Source organism: Patiria miniata, unplaced genomic scaffold (assembly GCF_015706575.1).
Source record: "Patiria miniata isolate m_02_andy unplaced genomic scaffold, ASM1570657v1 HiC_scaffold_26, whole genome shotgun sequence".
Taxonomy (NCBI): Eukaryota; Metazoa; Echinodermata; class Asteroidea; order Valvatida; family Asterinidae; genus Patiria; species Patiria miniata.
In genome coordinates this window covers 2191720-2209988 of record NW_024037065.1, presented here as the reverse complement: position 1 = coordinate 2209988, position 18269 = coordinate 2191720, and the positions used below count along the sequence as shown (strand labels likewise).

At 39.9% G+C, this 18269-nt stretch overlaps 2 protein-coding genes and 1 long non-coding RNA gene across 3 annotated transcripts; 1 reads left to right on the top strand and 2 right to left on the bottom strand.

Annotated features, from left to right (window-relative positions):
- Nucleotides 1–778: 778 nt before the first annotated feature.
- On the top strand, nt 779–1778 carry LOC119734045. Its single transcript, XR_005272017.1, has 3 exons — nt 779–978; nt 1100–1173; nt 1538–1778. It is a non-coding gene; the product is annotated as an uncharacterized LOC119734045 (long non-coding RNA).
- Nucleotides 1779–5908: 4130 nt separating this feature from the next.
- LOC119733733 lies at nt 5909–7699 on the bottom strand. The gene is made up of 3 exons (XM_038207112.1): nt 7690–7699; nt 7159–7488; nt 5909–6481 (listed from the first exon to the last, which is right to left on the bottom strand). The coding sequence occupies exons 1-3, from the start codon at nt 7697–7699 to the stop codon at nt 6048–6050; spliced, it is 774 nt and encodes a 257-aa protein (XP_038063040.1). The 3' UTR covers nt 5909–6047.
- Nucleotides 7700–8386: 687 nt separating this feature from the next.
- Nucleotides 8387–10347, bottom strand: LOC119733732 (E3 SUMO-protein ligase ZBED1-like). Its single transcript, XM_038207111.1, has 3 exons — nt 10166–10347; nt 9164–9409; nt 8387–8708 (listed from the first exon to the last, which is right to left on the bottom strand). Exons 1-3 carry the CDS (start codon nt 10345–10347, stop codon nt 8387–8389), a joined length of 750 nt encoding a protein of 249 aa, XP_038063039.1.
- Nucleotides 10348–18269: the final 7922 nt, after the last annotated feature.

The window sequence follows — 18269 nt, the reverse complement described above, 5'->3', positions numbered from 1 at the left end:
TTTTTAAATTTACTCTCTTCAGCCCTTATGGCATGAATATAGTCTCGACGGGTATAATTTTCTCGTTCATTGATCTCTATATTATTTTGATCAACGTAACTCTTCAATGCAGCTTTAATCCACCGCGAATAGCCTTTAGGTGATGGCTTTGAGTTGGTCTCCATTTAATATATAGATATATTATCTCTTCAAATATGGACTAGATAATATTTTTTTTATTTAATTTTTTTTTAATAAAACCAAAATGTTTATCCACTAAGAGGGCCAAATTTGAATTACAAGTACATAGGAAGTGAGTCGACACTATACGAGAGTGCATGAGAATGCATATGAATAGATTTTGAGCGGCCTTGACCGGTCAAAATCTATCATGCTTGAAATGAGAATTTTCTAGCACAAGTATGCACAATTGCGTGTGGGAAAACACCCATTGCACAATTGTGTGTTGTGTAAACCCCAGTTCTAGTAAACTGTTTGATTAGTCATGATCACCCCAGTGACGTAGGATATTTTGGTTGTTGTTTCCTGAATTTTGAGAATATTGCACAATGCACAATTGTGCGTTGTGTACGTGACCCCAGTGACGTAGGATATTTTGGCTGACGGTTTCCTGAATTTTGAGAATATTGCACAACGCACAATTGTGCGTTGTGTACGTGACCCCAGTGACGTAGGATATTTTGGCTGACGGTTTCCTGAATTTTGAGAAAATTGCACAATGCACAATTGCGCAATGTGTTATAGTCTCCAATTGGAATTTTCTAGATATTTCCACCACTTATTAAACACTATGATCATGAGATCATGAGTAATAATTTTTTTGGCTATATAAGTAGACAAATGAACAGCCCTGCCATTCAACAAACATTCTACCCAGCAGATAGACGTTCATCAGCCTAGCAGCATCAACAACTGCAGTAAAAAATACAGAGCAGTAATATCTACACTTGTTTTAATCAAGCAACCCCCACTGAAAAGGTAAACTATAAGCTATGTTTTTTACTAAAAATTTTAATAAAAGTGTGCGAGGGAGCTGTACAAGCACGTAACAAAGTTTTAAAGTGAACTTTTAACTGTTTAAATTATTATTATTTTTCAGATCCTAAAAGAGGAATTGATCGAGACACAACGTGAAATCCAGCAATCCAAACAAGTTGTCTGCACCATCGAAAGGTAAACATAAATATTCACCCTTGACTAGTGTGGTATATTTCCCGTGAATTGTATAAAAAGTACTCACAATAATCGGAAGAAAACGACACAATTTTGCAGTAGCGCGTACAAGACTCACGTTCCACACAACAACCTTTTACAATTTCAACCCTGGAGGGCGCTATCACACAAATGCATGTCGACTAGATTTTTGAGGAAGGATATGGGCAGTTGCAAAGCACATAACATTTTTTTTGTAAATAACTTTCAAATTTTTAGTATTTGTATTTTTTCCGATACAACAGCAATCATGACTACTTTTTATTTCATAAAAAGGATGAAAATATATATATGCCACTTTTTTTTTTGGTTCTCTCTGTTTTAGAAACACTATGGAGATTCCACGGCAGACCATTGAGATAACTCACGTTGAGGAGTGTCTAAACGAGGCTAACGAAATCATTAGAACTAGTGATGACATCATGCTTATGAATACAATTTGTTTAACAAAAGAAAGGGAAGCGGCACTTCCCTTTTATCAATAGAACTAGTGATGACATCATGCTTATGAATAAAATTTGTTTAACAAAAGAAAGGGAAGCTGCACTTCCCTTTTATCAATAGAACTAGTGATGACATCATGCTAATGAATAAAATTGGTTTAACAAAAGAAAGGGAAGCGGCACTTCCCTTTAGTTCAATATAACTCTGACATCATTTTTGATCTATATTTATTATATTATATGTTGTTAAAGTTATATGTTTTAATGGTAAAGTCAGCCGTTTTTAATAAAGTAAAAACCTCAGACATGTAAACCTAAGAAATCGTTGTTTGTCTATTTATTTATAAGTATTGATAGAGGGCGCCACCAGTTGCTGTGAGTCTGAGTAAAGATCTCCAAGACGGCAAAAGATATTAGATAGTAAGAGCCTGGTCTGGTGCTTGACATGGGGAGCTATATTTGGGAAAGGGGCGGGGGCTAAGTGGGTAGGGAAAGGGGCATCATAGGGGTGGCGAATCATTGGAGAGGGGCAAAGTCTGGTACCCTCCACTTATAATATAACAACTCGGAGAGAGATATATTTTGGGGGCAGAGGGAGAGATATATTTGGGGGAGGGAGACCGATATATTGGGAGAGGGATCTATTTGGGGGCGGGGGGTCATTGGGAAGGGAGGGGCTGTCATTGGGGGAGGGTCATTTGGAGGGGAGGGGGAGGGAGAGGGGAGGGGGTAATTAAGGAGGAGATAATAGGATTTGGAATAGTACCTGCCCAGCTCCCTACTTGCTGATTTCCGGTAGTCCATGCTGGCCACCTAGATGTCCGTGCTGATTGTCTGGTAGTCCCTGCTGGCCACCATGATGTCCGTGCTGATTCCCCGGTAGTCCATGCAGGCCACCATGATCTCGGTGCTAATTGCCCGGTAGCCCCTGCTTGCCGCCATGATGCCCGTGCTGATTCCCCGGTAGTCCACGCTGGCCACCTAGATGTCTGTGCTGATTGCCCAATAGTGACTGTGACTGGCCACCATGATGTCCGTGCTGATTCCCCGGTAGTCCATGCTGGCCACCTAGATGTCCGTGCTGATTGTCTGGTAGCCCCTGCTGGCCACCCTGCTGTCCGTGCTAATTGCCCGGTAGTCCATGCAGGCCACCTAGATGTCCGTGCTGATTGTCCGGTAGTCACTGCTGGCCACCATGATCTCGTTGCTGATTTCCTGGAAGTCCCTGCTGGCCACCATGATGTCCGTGCTAATTGCCCGGTAGTCCTTGCTGGCCACCATGTTGTCCGTGCTGATTGCCTGGTAGTCCCTGCTTGCCACCTAGATGTCCGTGCTGATCATCCGCTATTCCCAGTAGCTGGCCAAAATGATGTCCAGGCTGATCACAAGTCTGCATCTGTTGGCCACCTTGATGTCCATGCTGATTGCCTGGTAGCCCCTGCTTGCCACCTCGATGTCCCTACTGACCACCTTGATGTCTGTGCTGATTGCCCGGTAGTCCCTGTAGCTGGAGTTGCTTTTGGCCAACAAGGCCTGCCTATCAGTTGCTCTGATGTCATTGAGATTTCCTTGAAACATTTGCAAAAAGCAGATGATATAACTGCTCTTTTCTCAGGTAATAAGCGACGATGTCATGAAGTATAGTAATTTTTATCAAAACACAATTGCCAAATTCTTTGAAGCGAATGCTTTCTTTATTGAAATTTCTTTCCTTATTTAAAATCAGAGCAAAAGGAACATATCTGAAACTGAACTTTGTATGTTTGTGTTTTGTGTAATGGTTTTCTAGCCAGACCGCTCTCACCTTCATCGGTGGAAGACATGGATATAGATAGCCTTGGTCAAGGCGCTGGTTGTTTTTTATCCGGCCGTAGCGGGTATTGCATGCAGTCATAATGTCTATGCGCTATGCATGCAGTACAGTGCATTAAAAATACAGCGCAAACAGCGACCTCAAGCGGCCACTTTTTTATGCAAATCAGTTGGACCCAATATAGCGCCTTGGTTCAATCGTCCATGTGAGGTTTTGGGGGTGGTGCTCATTATGTTAATAGCCTTAGCTGACCTTAATGTCGGTTTCTTATTGGTCGATCGTTGCGGGGGAAACTTGCTAAGTAAAACGTGGCACCGTACATAATCCATACATGTACACGTACACGTTATGTGTCTCTGCACACAGCACCAATGCACAAAAACTTTGGTTCCTGTCACGTCCGCAAAAGGCGAATAGCTAGCTGCAGACAATTTGATGACGTCCAGATTTACCAAGGTGTGATTGGACACTCCAAATATAAGCCCCGCCTACACTTATCTGTATTCGCATAAGAGGTCGTGCGCTAGAAATCCAGCGCAAAATAAAGAAAAACTTCGGCTTTTGCCGACGATTGAACCAAGCGCGTTATTGGGTCCAACTAATTTGCATAGAAATGGTGGCCGCATGAGCTCGCTGTTCGCGCTGTATTTTTAATGCACTGCATAATTCATGGCCCTAGCGAGGATATCGTTTACGCGCCACGGCCGGGATGAATAACATTTTGCGCCTTGACCAAGGCTAGGATAAAGAGAGCCAACCAGATAGAAAAGGTAAGTTATAAATGCACCCCTCCCAATACGTTTTTACCTTAATAAAGGTTTGGATTCAATCTAATTGTAACAATTGTCTGCGCTTTATAAATTTCTCTATTACTATTATCATTATTTGACATTTCTATCTTTCTTTGTTGATTATATAAACAGTTCACCAGCTGCAACAGATCTTGACACCTTGCTTCAGATGTTGAACGAAAACATCAGCAATGGTGGGATTAAATCTATCAAATTGTTACTAGGCAGCTATTAGCATTCAACATGTACATTACACATATAAACCCCACTTTATTATAAAAACAAATTCAACTCAAAACTTTGTGCTATGCAAAGATAACTCAAAACAGGTGTGTGTATGAGTTTGTTTCTGCATTCAATAGGGGGCGTTGAGCAATCTATGACAAAAGGGTCCATAATTTACGAGAGGTCCCCAATTTAGATTCGTGCACAAAACATATTGGAGGTCTTCCAAAAAAGTTACGAGTACAAACGAAAAAGGGGCAATAGGGGGTCCCCGATTGCAGGAAAAAGCACACAGTGTGTTGACTAAGTGAATGTAATTGTTAAAACAAAACACACTCTTAATTTAGGGGTGAAAATATCTTTTTAATACGTTTTGTAAACAATTCTTTTAAGTAACATCCATCTGAGAAGTATGAAGGAATAATTGAGAGAAGAATTAAAACTTGAGAATGACGGTCTCAGCAAATTAACAAAAAGAAAAAACGTACAACATCATATATATTGTAATAATAATAATAATAATAATAATAATAAAATAGTAATACTTACAGATGGTAGCCATGTCACCTGACAGATGATTTTCAATGGGCCATCTATCAATTAAAACGTTATTAAAATTACATGACTTAATTATGACTATACATACATACATACATACAAAATACATATCAATTCACATTGATATTGCCACTAGAAAAATCAAACTATAAAAATACATTAAAAGTTCACATCCAATACAATAGGTAAAATAGAGATTTTTAAAAACGCGGTAAAGGAGAACCATGAAAATGTGACACTACCCCCCCCCCCCTCCCCACATCCACCCTTTTGTCAACACCCGAGGAAAACCAACTTTGGAAAAAGAGTCTGCTGGGACAAAAAAAAAATAAAAAAATAGACATACATGTACATTAATATACCGGTGTGTCCATCCAATCATTACAGTCAATGGGGAAAGAATCACACTTATACAGATTTTGTTTTAAACAGTGAAGTAGCCTCTGCTTAAATGTTTCGACATTCGTAACAGTCTTTAGTTCCCCACTCAGCTTGTTCCAAATGGTACCACCCCTGTACCTGAATGATCTCTGACCAGTAGTTGACACATATCCAGGTGTATAAAAGGTGTTAGGTTGATTGCTTCATGTATAATAAGAGTAAACTGAATTAACCGGTGTGAACATGTCCTTTAGATAAGATGGAGCATTACCATGGACAATGTTGAACATTTGCAATGTTTCAAAAAAGTTAATTCGAATATCAATTGGTAACCATCCAACAGTGTTGTAGTCGAGGCCACAACCTCCGAGGCCAAGGCCGAGTCCGAGTCATGGGTCTTCGAGGCCGAGGCCAAGGCCGAGTCACAGCCTTCAAGGCCGATGCCAAGGCCAAGGCCACAGTGTCCGAGGCCGAGGCCGGTTATATTATGTACACACACATGTAAAAAAAAACCACACAAGTTTACACGAAGGTGATGGTTAAAATGATTTTATTAAACAAGAAAGCAAGAGTGAAATCTGGCTGTTTTGGCTTTCTGGCTTATCATGATGCATCTTACAGTCCTCAAAGTACATGTTCATTGCATTTTAGGAACATTAGGGTTTCCAGCATCTGTGGGGTTAGCCTTGCCCGATGGGGTCTCATTATTAGCCCCCCTCTGCTAAAAATGCGCTCTACTGGAGCACTGCTGGCTGGCACACACAGAATGTTCTTGGCAAGAGCATGCAGTGATGGGTACTTATTTTTTCCTTCACCACTGTCCTGCCAAAACGTAACAGCATCCAGTCCATGTCGCTCTTCATCCCGAATGTATTTCTCGAGCTGAATTCTTACGCTGTCCTTCTCCCCACTCTTTGTGCGACTCCTGATTGTCTTGTATTTGGCCAACAAACGGGGCACCTTTGCAGGGATGTCTTCCTCCTCACTACTGGTGTGGCTGAGGGATGCAGCTTCTTCTGCATTGGATACAAACCTCTCTGCCTCAGTTATGACCATCTCTTTAATATAAAAAAAGAATACATCAATCAAGAAAAATATATTGTACAAGTTTATTGAAATGGCACATGAAATAAGATTTTAAAGACTTGAAACGACCCTGTACTCAATCTGACAAAAAAATCTCCTTTTCACTGCCTAATTTGGGGTGTTTTTTTTAACCCTTTTCTGAATGTTGTGTTTATATGCAAATTGAGTTTGGCATATCTGTAATGTCATCCAAGGCAAAACTGCAACATCATGGCAGGTTTGTGAACAAAAAACATTACAGATTTTTCTCGTTTTTTCTGTAAATGATAACTCCAGTAATATTTTTGTGTCGTCTAATATTAATGAGTGTTTAGACTTGTCAGTACATATTTTGAGGGGATCACTTTTTTCATTAGCAAAATTAGTGTTTTTGACATTATACATTTTTAATGCTGTTGTTATGATATTCTTTTCCCCATTTGAGTTCATACAACAGTGCCACAATGTGTTCAGTTTAAGATTAGTTATTTTTGAGAATTGAATTGGTACATTAAATCTTAATTTTTGAACAAAAAATCTCCTTCCATTACTGTTTTTAACCGTCCTTAAACATGGATATTTGAAATTAAATTTACTGGAAAAGTTTACAACTTATTGGATCCTCCGCTCAAACTTTGCTCTTTTGCTCTTGATCACAAACTCAACATACCTTTCAGAGTATCCTTCAGCTTGTTTTTGGATTTTTCTGGGCTTCCGGTGAACACCACATCCGCATCTACCCAGTGCAGCATGTACTGAGGATCCAAGACAGCACCTACAAGATAAATCTTTTCAATGAATGGCTCTTGATGACTCCCACTGCCTGGTTCGGTGTCCATGCCACAGTTGATGAAGATCCCTCTAAATCGCTTCTTCAGCGATTTGTGAAGAGCTGTGACAAGTGTCTTACAGACCCTTGCATCATCCTTCCACTTGCTGAGATGGCTGTTGATGTCAAGGACAACAGGAACCACTTGGGTTATTGTGGCGCTTTTATCCCCTGTAAAACAAAAACAAAATGAACACACATAACTGATTTTGATCTTATTTTTATCAATTAAATGGCTGAGAGACTATGCTTAATTTATAAAATGTATATTTATTGGATGATTGTTAAGTGTTTTTGCCACGAAACTTACCCTGCGTTAAGTTGGTTGCTTCAGCAAACGGCTCCAGGATTTTACACAGCTCAGTAACTTGCCCCAACTCATTACGTGTCAGTAGAGCATTTGAAAACTCTGGTGGTTCGCACACCTCACCAGTCCATTCCTTCTATTCTCAAGAGTGAGCGAAGTTGGTGGTATTGTGAGTTCCAGCGAGTAGCCACTGCTGCAGGGATGGTACGGCCAACCCCAAACTTATTTTCAAACCTAAAAATAAGACGGACATTTTAAATTCCAACCATTCATTAACTAACTATACACAGGACAATGGGAGACTTTGGATCAAGAACTCTGAAAACTTTAATACTCACCTTTCTTTGAAAATGTTACTCTTGTGTAAGAGAGTGGAGATCTTTGTGACCTTGGCAATCGCTCGGCTGACACACTTCATGTCTTTCAACCCATCATTGACAACAAGTTGAAGAGAATGGGCAAAGCAAGGTATCCTCTGCTTGGAGCTCAGTCTCAGTACGGAGTCAACATGAGCATCATCCTCATCGTCCAGCTCCTCCCAAACTGTCTCATCCTCAACTTCCTCGACCTCTTCTTCATCCACAGATGCCTCTTCATTGCCCTCTGTTGGAAACTTCACTTTGAACGCCTTTTTCATATTCGCTGCATTGTCTGTGACGATGAAGTCTACCTGAAACAGCAAAATAATATTATAACAAAAAAATCAATGCTTCAGCTGATGCATTTATCTCTTTTGACAGCCGAAACCATAAAAAAACAACCTTAACCAAGCTTTGCTCCTATATTGTAGTCTTCAACAATGCTGTCAAAGGCCTGAGCGATTCTTTCCCCTGTGTGCCTCCCACGGAAGTGCTGGCAGACCAGAAGAACAGATAACAACCCATAGCTCCTAGTTTTGGGGTTTGTTCCCATGATGTGTGCTGTTACACCCAAGTAGCTGTGCATGGTCCTATCAGTCCAGATGTCAGTTGTCAGAGAGATACTGTTGTGTTGGGATAGCAAGTCCATGACTTTCTTGTTACCTTCAGCTCTCAACTGGGGAAGTGCCTTACTTGTCAACGTTGATCTGGCCATGGGCTGATACCTATTTCCAATAAAAATATATCAAAACTTAAAAAAAAAAAACTTTTAATGATACATTGCAACATGCCTATGACATTCTATGATACAGTGATCAGCACAGTATAATCAATGCTCCTTAAGTTATTTCAGTTCCAATTGTTATTATAGTACAATTGTGTGTTATGTGTACTTTTATTATCACTGCAGACTGTATCACTGCATAAAAAAAGTTTATTTTATTATTATTATTTTTTTTTTTACAGTTTTTAATCATTCTGTAGTCCAGTTTCTGAATTTTTTTTCTTGGATTTTAGTATGATTTTTTTTCTGTAGCTTTAAATACATGTTTAAATTTTTATGTAAATACATGTTTATATTTTGATGTTAAAATGTGAGGTGCTATTGAGTTTCTATTATAATTAGGCGAGCCAAAAACAAAGACTGAACAAAACAAAACAAAAAGGACATTTCAAGTACCTTGGATCCAAAACTTGCAAAAGGCTCCTGAAATGTTTGTCCTCAACAATGGACAGTGGAAGGCTGGATCCTACTATGAACTTCACTATTTCTGCGGAGATCAGCTTCTGCCGTTGACTAGTCTGCTTATACTTCATTGGCACAGCCTCTCCATCAGTTGAAGATCCAGCAGTGGGATGAAAAAATCCCTTGAGATCCTGCTGAGAGCTGTTGATTGTTGTTTTTCCCTTCAAATATTCCTCCCACCTGAAGAATGAAAAAAAATAAATTTTCAAGTTAATTCCAAGTTGAAATGTTAGGCTTATCCCCTATCAATAACACTCTGATTTTGAAGCCCTACAAATGCAAACCAAGGCTTTCATTTTACCAATTAAAACTAGCAGCTGAACCATTGCACCATAATAAATTAATTAAATGTTTGCCTTTTAAACTTTATTTGAACAGCACAACTGAAGAAAAAGAAGCATTTAAAACGAATGAACCTGCCATAGAAGTCACATGTAATTTTCTTTTACTCCCCCCCCAAAAAAAAAGTAAGAAAAAGACAAAACAACAATCACCTTTAATACCAGAATTTCTTTAAGTAGCCTAATTAATAATAGAAAATATTCAAAGTGTTTTTGTATTTGTATGGGGACAAATATTTTAGCCTGAAATTATGATACTCAAAAACTTTGGTGAACACGACAGAAAAACGACCAACACACTGACACTGACACACCGACCATGCTACACTGCTGCATGTGTAAAGTTACCGTGCATGGCGGCAATGTTGGCCGGCTACCGTGCGTACACGCCAGAGGCAGCAATTCGGAAAATCACGCTGTCGCTGTGCCATTTTCTGACTTGCACTCAGCGGCAAACGTGTCAACAGCGTCGATCTCAACTCCGACTTTTCTAACGTATTTCAGATCAAACAAATTTTAAAATGACAGCTAGGATTAGGCAAAAACAAGGAGACAAAACAACAAGACAACCTGTGAACGTAAAGTACACACTTACTTTGCTTTGTGAACACGTTGAAGGTGCCTTGTAAAATTCGATGTCGTGCCACAGAACTCGCTGAGTTTTGGAGCCTTTCCCTTGCAAAACTTGCAGGAGGCTCTATGTTTCCTTTTCCCCTTTTCTTCATATTCTTCGTGGTCGACAAACCCGAAATGGATGATCCGGGAATTTGAAGACATTTTGAACAATTCTCAATGTTTTGTTAGCAAAGCGACTACACAGATCAGAGTGACTATAGTATAAGTACTTCATACGTGCGAATGTACTGTACATGTACATGTACGCGCACACACATCCACAGTACAGCGAAGGTTCCCTGTATCCATTGCCATTAACACACGTTCAGGCACACCGTTGAGGGGAAACCAGTCCAAAGCGGGAGTTAGACTGGTTCTATTGCAAGAAGATGATGCAGTGAGTATGTGCGATGCATGGTGCAATGAAACAGCAGTGACGGTCTATTGGTAGCGTGGTGGACCAGAAGCCAGTCTAGCAGGAGTAGACTCGCCGGTTCGCCGAGGACTAAAAGAAGTGACGCACGCAATAGCATGGTGTATATGTACATGTACATTACATATACGACTGTAGGCCGGCGGGCCGCGGGGGGCACTTCAACTTTTCCAGTTCATTCATTCGTGCGTGCGTGCTGCACGTATTTTTCATTTAGTTTAACATGGAGGGGAAATACAAAGGGAACCCATTACTGCAGCTTTTCGGAAGTTTTAATATGGTAATAAAATATAAAATAATTTGAAACCGAAAACGCATTTGAATTGGTGGAAATTGGGCGGCCTCGAGCCGGCCTCGACCAGTTTCACGAGGCCGGAAAGCCCCGAGGCCAAGGCCGAGGCCGAGGCATCAACGTCCCAAGGCCAAGGCCGAGGCCGAGGCCTCAAAAATCGGCCTCGAGGCCGGCCTCGAGGCCGAGGCCGGCCTCGAGACCTCCAACACTGCCATCCAAGTTCTTCGAATAGGTGGACTGTACAACTTTGCTTAACATCTCTAACATCAAGTATACTTCTGGCAAATCGCTTCATTATTACATGGATTTTAAGTAATAACTCTTTCCTACAGTTGCCCCTGACAATACATCCATAATCAATAAGTGGTTGCACTAGCCCTGTATAATAATCTTTTCTGGCTTTCAAGGGAAGAAGGTATTTGATTTTGTTTAATATATGAAGACGGCCTCTAAGTTTAGAACACACGTATTCGACATGAGTTTCCCAGGAAAGACAATTATCAAAATGAACACCAAGTAGCTTGTGCGACTTCACATGAGTTATGTCGTGATTGGGCCCTCAAACTGAAAACCGATCAATTGCACAGGAAATCTTTGTACGAGACCCAATCAACATGCATTCAGTTTTGTTTATGTTAAGAACCATCCGATTATCATTTATCCATTCAGAAATAGGATCCATTTGATTTGACAAACTAAGATTGATAACTTCCACGTCCTTATCACTTGTATATAGAGTCGAGTCATCAGCATACATTTCCATTTCAGTACCTTCGATTTCTAAGATGATGTCATTCATATATAAAATAAACATCAATGGGCCTAGGATCGATCCTTGTGGCACTCCTAATAGGCAGCGGTGTTGACAAATGGCCATCGTATGATACACACCGTGTTCGATCAACTAGATAGGATTTGAACCAGGTCCTAGTGATTTCTTCACTATTTGCCAAATAAGACCCATCAACCATCATGAAGTATCCATTAAATGAGCTTGTATATCAACAATGTAGTTAATTACCAAGTCTTTCCTGAAAGTCAGCTTCTCGATGAACCACTTGTTCACACAGGTGTTCCTTAAGGTCAGCATCCCAGTGAACCATTTGGTCACCCAGATGTCCCTGATTGGTAGCTTCCCGATGAACCATTTGGTCACCCAGATGTCCCTGATGGTCAGCTTCCCGATGAACCATTTGGTCACCCAGATGTCCCTGATAAAGATGTTCCGCCAGGTTGGACCAGATAAATGTTTGTATTTTAGCAAACATCATAGGGAATGTTTATGTAAATACTGGCTCATATTCATAATTTACTAGCAGCTCTTTTGGGATTCAAGCAGAATGGAGGTTATAAACTCAAAGTTGTAACAGCAGAAATCCTGTTACAACACTGTCGGCCATTGCCAAACCGGGCAAACAGAGCGCGATGTACCCGGATGTTGTACGCCGGGCGCGTGTACACAATACACATGGAAGTGTAGAAAGTGCGCGATCGGTGCGATTGTAAAGTACAAAATGTATACGGCAAAATTGTTTTTTACTGAGCTTTTAATTTGGGATTTTTTATTTGGTGAAAAATAAAAATTATACCTTAACTTCCTGAACGCGGCGAATTAATCCAAACACCAAAATTCCAGCAACAGATGGAGAATTCGGGTCGTCATCATGTACCATCGTACTCGCAGGATTCACCACCGCCGTAGGCTGCGACGTTGAAGGGGCTGGCCGGGGCGCAGGCACGGAAAAGGCCCGAGGTACTACTGACCTAAAAACAGGATGGTTTTTGTCAGATGATGTCTTGTTGATGGCTTATTTCTGTTCACAAATCGCTCTGTGTACTGTCTTCCATGGTGATACAGGACGGTTTTGATGAACAATTCGCTGATTCTCTTTACAAGTTGAGTGCCGTGATCGTCTTCCTCTGTCAAGTCCTGCTCAAGGAAATGCTCGGACAGATCACCGAAAACCGATCCGCGAACTCTAAGTAACAGGTCTTGCTGGACGGATGTAATAAGAGCTGGAGAAGTTCCTAGTGGATAAGGCCTACTTTGCGTACCTTGTGGAACACTCGTCAATGCTTTCCTGTATACACAAAATTAAAAATATAAACTGCATCTATTTTTTGGCGTTTTGCCTCTTGTTCAGGCTTAATTGTGTTCACTCAGCAGTGAGGGGGAGCAGTTTAATTTCTTTTTTTTCTTTTTTTTTCTTTTTTTTTTGTGGGGGGGGATTTCCTAAGTGAATTCTTCAGCTTTATTTTCTTTGGAAACAATTCCAACCTTTGAATTGGGAAAGAAAAAAATGTTCTCCCCATATGTGCAAGAAATGCCAGCGGGTTCAGGAGGAGCAGATTTTTTTTGTGAGGGGATAAAAACTTCTGAGGCTGAATAATATTATTGGATGTATCAATATGGAAAGAACCGAATGGAGCAGGCTGGGTGATGAAATTATTTTGGTTGTATAGGGTCAGTGAAATCACTAATACTATTGTGATAACCATAGAATTAATATTTGAGTCCAACTTTGGTGAATTTTCTTTAAGGGACTTTAAATCTGACACCACCCTACTGCAGACATCTTTGCTCTGAATTCAGTAATCTGACATCCCCAAGTTGAAACATGCCCTTAGTAACCCAATCTGACATCCCCGCGTCTGAAAAATGGATGCATACTCTTAAAGTTTTATAAGAAACTACCACAAAAAATATTTATGGAAAAAGCAACAAGTCAAGGACTCAATATGGCAAGAAGCCTTATCTTAACTCAAAACATGAATACAACAATATTATATTTCAATTTATTATAGCTGGATATTAAACAAAATGCTAATTGAAATAACAAACTCATGTAAATTGGAAAAAAAAAACCAAGTTAATTGAAATAAAATCTGAAAATCAAAAATTCAAACCAGGAAAAGCAAGGAACAAAAGCCACTCCTATTGTTAAATCAACAACATGCAAAGCATTAGATTGCACTTTTCAAATTTGATGACTGTACGCCCTGCCTGGTCCTTGTGTTCCCATGTATACACATTTTTCATAAATATTTCTTAGCTTATAAATTTGAAATAATTTTCATGTTTTCCTCAAGAACACGTACAGCATTGAAAACCTTACCCAAAGATAGCACAGTCTATATAAAAAGGACCGCAGTATCCCTGCCCCCCCCCCCAAAGAAAAAAAACCTGCTCTATCCATTTCACTTTAGAAAGATATCTACATGTATATTCAAGAAAGGACTTTGTTTCTGAATTGGGTACATGTAGTAATGTCAATAAACGAAAACTAACCAAACAAGAAAAAAAATAAAATGTTATAACAAATGTACATGTTCACTTTTATGCATACTGATATTGCAAGCATTGCCTTAAGTGCACACCAGTGGCGTAGCCAGGAATTTTTCGGGGGGGGGGGGGGGAGGCGCTGGGGGGGGGGGGGGCTGGAACATTTCATGGGGGCGTCATGTAGATCAATTCATTTTTTTTTTGAAACTCAAAATCTCAGTGAGGGGGGGGGGGGGGGGGGTGGCGACAAGGTTTCATGGGGGGCTTCCCCCCCCCCTCCCCACGCTCCCCCGTGGCTACGCCATTGGTGCACACACACAAATATGAATATGAAACATTTAAAAACATAGTAATTTTGAATTAAAAGAATGTTAGTGTAAAATTGAAATAAAAATCAGCAAATACTGATCGGCTGCGGTCATCTTTCTTTTAGGTGGAGGCCTCTTGCTTGCTTGCTTCTTTTGCTTATGAAGCGGGAAAGCCGGGAAAATGGAGGGTATTGCAGACTCCCTAAGTTCATGCTGACCAACTTCCTGGTCTTTTCTGGGATGTATACCTGCAAATGATAAGGCAATTTTTGCATGTTTAATATCATATTTGTAATAAGGAATATAGAGTTATCTTTCATTTAACGAAACTTTTTGTTTATTTTTATTACCAAAGGAGTCTAAGGAATAACTGAATGGCCAACAACATTTCTGTCACTAAATTTTCCATACACAATGTGAAACTGATTGGATCCCAAGCTAAGGAAAATCAGTAGGTAGTAGGTAAATGTACATGTAAGGTTTAGCTTGGACAATTAGTTAAATATTGCAAGTACATCACTGGGTTCTGTCCCTTCCCACACAACTATTCACTCAGAAATTTTAAAACCACAAGAACACTGATACAAGTAGAATGCTGCTATAAATATTTATCTTCTGGGATTGACTGCAGCTATGTACACATCAACATACCTTTTACGTAGTCATCCTTGTCAAAATGTTCACTACACACCAGATGATACTTGAATGGACAAAAGTTTGCTCTGCTGATTGCTGCCACCCACTTGCTTAGTAGAGTCTGCTTTCAAAGAGGGAATCATAATATAAAAGAAAATTACCCAAAATAAAAATAACAAGGCATATTTTCAATCACCCATTTCCAAAATAGATTTTCATTTGTATATCACTGTTTTTGGTTTGCACAATTGGCGAGTTGTGTCAATTAAATAAGCTCAATTAAAAGCAGAAACGACTGATTGGCATTGGCGTAGACCCCCCCCCCCCCCCCATGAAACGTCATTGCCTCGCCCAACCCCCGAAAATTTGCTATTCCTTTTTCGTGAGCAGCCTTTATTTTGTACAAGTGCCCCGTTTTAACGTCATGTAAACATCTTAAGAATTATGCTGCTCTGAAGAGCACTACCTATTGTAAAAAAAAATGACCGCATTGCAGGATGCCCCATACTAGAAAGGTGGTGTCTAAGTTTTTCCTAACAAAATTGTAAATGTTTCTCAGTCCCAAATTCATGTTTTATCATCATTTTTGCAATAAGTGACCTTCATTGAGATGATTATAAAGAAAAACGTGGCATCAGGTTGCAACATTTTTTTCCTTGATATTTTGAGGGAAACTTGGGGAAAAAAATGACGATGACAGCGCAGCGACAACACGCAATCCGAAAATAAAAGATGGTGAAACACCGCGCGATGTACCATGAAATGAGCACACACGGTGCGCTGAACAGCTGAATCGCAAGGCAAAAACTGCACAGGAAAATCGTGATTTCTACCCCAAAGAAACTGTTCAAAATTGCCAAACAGGTGTCATTAGAATTGAGAAAAGGCTGCTTTTGATTATGTAAAGGTGATTTTTGAGCAATAAAAAATATTTTTGACTCTAAATTTGATCAAAACAAAACAGGGGCCCTACACTTCACTACACGATCGTCGGCCTACTCCACAATCCGCGAAATTCTGCCCAGTTTTCGGACACCATAACAATTTTCCATTTTTAGAATGTTTTAGTTAGATTAATGATTGTAGGGCCTACTCACTTATGAAATGAAACACCATTTCCCTTCTCTCGCCGGTTCGTGCAGCCAAAGGCTGCAAAAATTTCTGGCATTTTTCTGGGAAAGCCGAGCGATAGTTGAGCGACGTGCAGGACGAACCGTAGATTCACGTACGTAGGCGCACGATCGATCGCTGAACAAACGTTTTCGCCCGGTTTGATAATGGCGGCGCGACGTCCTTGTCGGCACAGCGTACAGGCGAGTACGCCCTCTAGTTCTTTATTATACAGCTCTATGAGTTCAACATGTTTAAGACTTGCCTGAAAAATTATTTTGTCAGTAGGCCCCCTAAAAAAAAAAAACGCCTTTCTATTCTGAGCTACCTTTTAAAATTTTACTTTTTTAGGACAGTTACTGCTTTACGATGGCCGCAAACAACAGGTTGAAGTACTCATGCAAAATTATTGGGGGCCCCATATTTGCATATTGTATACATGTAATGATGCATAGCCTACCTAACGTCCTGGTGCATATTCACATGTGATGTTGCACATTGATTACTGAAATTGAATTTACTCCAGTTATATTTTACTCTTTTTTTTCATTTTTGTTCCAATGTGGTCTTTAACGAACCAAGCCTTGTTAATGTTCAGTTAAAAAATTAGAATGAAATCTTGACAATGCCGATTTAATTACTTTCAGATACATGCAAAGTAATAACTCCAAAATTAATCGAAGAACAAAAAGGAACTACTTAATTTGTTTACTACGTTGTGCAAAATTTACAAATACCTCTGTTCTATTTGTGCTTGTTGAGCTGTTTTAAAAGCTTTCCAAAACATTTAGGGCTTTTTATATTTGGCAGTTTCAAAGCTCCTAACATTGAGAAGTCTTTAATTTCATATTCAATTGTGTTTCCAGCACTGACGGGGACAAGAATATCTTGAATTGTGTTTGCAGCACTGACAGGGACGAGGATATCTTAGTGGTCTGGGACAAAGATGGTTCCACAAATGTTGTGTCTGGTAGCTCTCTTAAATGTAGCGATGCACGGCTTAAAAAGGGGTCAAAGGTAATCATGCCATGGCTGGATGGAAACTGGACAGGAAGGGTTGTTGACATGGAGGATTCGCCCTGTTCTTCCGAATCGGAGTCTGACAATGTCCCCTTAGCAAAGATGTTTACTAAACCAGGTATGGAAGTCTTGTTTTAATTGATACCCCTCATCATAATATGTACACCAGTTCCTGACTTGGGCAAACTGTTCCCTCGTACCGTGCAAACTCTCTAAATCCTGTCCTGAGAAGTTTGTCACCGGAATCTGGGAATTTTTGAGCATACATGTACCTCATAATTGTTGACATGTGCTCAAGTATCCACGAAAAACCTATGGTCTTCATTATACGAGGTATCCTCAAAGTGAAAGGGTTCCCAAAAGGAAATTGTGATATTTCACTTAATGATAGGATCCTCTACCAGTGTCTTTGTCAGGAACATGCGTTCATATGAGGAGTAAATCTTGTCTCAAACCAGGATTATAGGTACAGTGTGTGGCAGTTTTGAACAACTAATCAGTGTATTGCCTTCTGACAAATAAGCAAAGATGTTTGACAAGTTTGGTTTCAGTTTGGGGGAGGAATTTACACTGTTGGACCCCCCTAAATGTTGTCAAAGGTTTTGTACGCCATTTGCCTTTGCTGTAGGCCCAATTGTCTTTTTTATTTTTAAGAATGAATGGGTTGGGGAGGGGTTGATATGCTAAATATTGCAATGCTGCCTAAACGTAAGCTAAATGCTGGGAAAATCGAGAATTCTAGTAAGCTTGTAATAATTTTGCAAATAGAGCAAATAGTTAGGTACACAAGTTTTTCAGCATTTGTCTTTTCAGTCGGTATAATCTGAAGCTGGGATTTTAAAGGATGCTTGAAACTGATATTCACTTAGAGCCAAGGAAGGTTTTCATACTGAATTCGTAGTTTACTGCACACACAAGTATAGTTGGTGCCCACTCGTAATAATTTTGCTAAATTAGCACTGAATCTCACATAGAGTATGTCGCTAAACATGAAATTTCAGT

Excerpts from the sequence above, each read along its gene's own strand:
- LOC119733733 (XM_038207112.1), bottom strand. Across the intron at positions 6,482-7,158 it reads GCTGAAGGATACTCTGAAAG|AGATGGTCATAACTGAGGCA; the intron begins GTATGTTGAGTT and ends TTTATATTAAAG.
- LOC119733732 (XM_038207111.1), bottom strand. The coding sequence starts at position 10,347 with ATGTCTTCAAATTCCCGGATCATCCATTTCGGGTTTGTCGACCACGAA. Across the intron at positions 9,410-10,165 it reads CAACGTGTTCACAAAGCAAA|GTGGGAGGAATATTTGAAGG; the intron begins GTAAGTGTGTAC and ends TTCATTCTTCAG. Across the intron at positions 8,709-9,163 it reads TTGCAAGTTTTGGATCCAAG|GTATCAGCCCATGGCCAGAT; the intron begins GTACTTGAAATG and ends TATTGGAAATAG.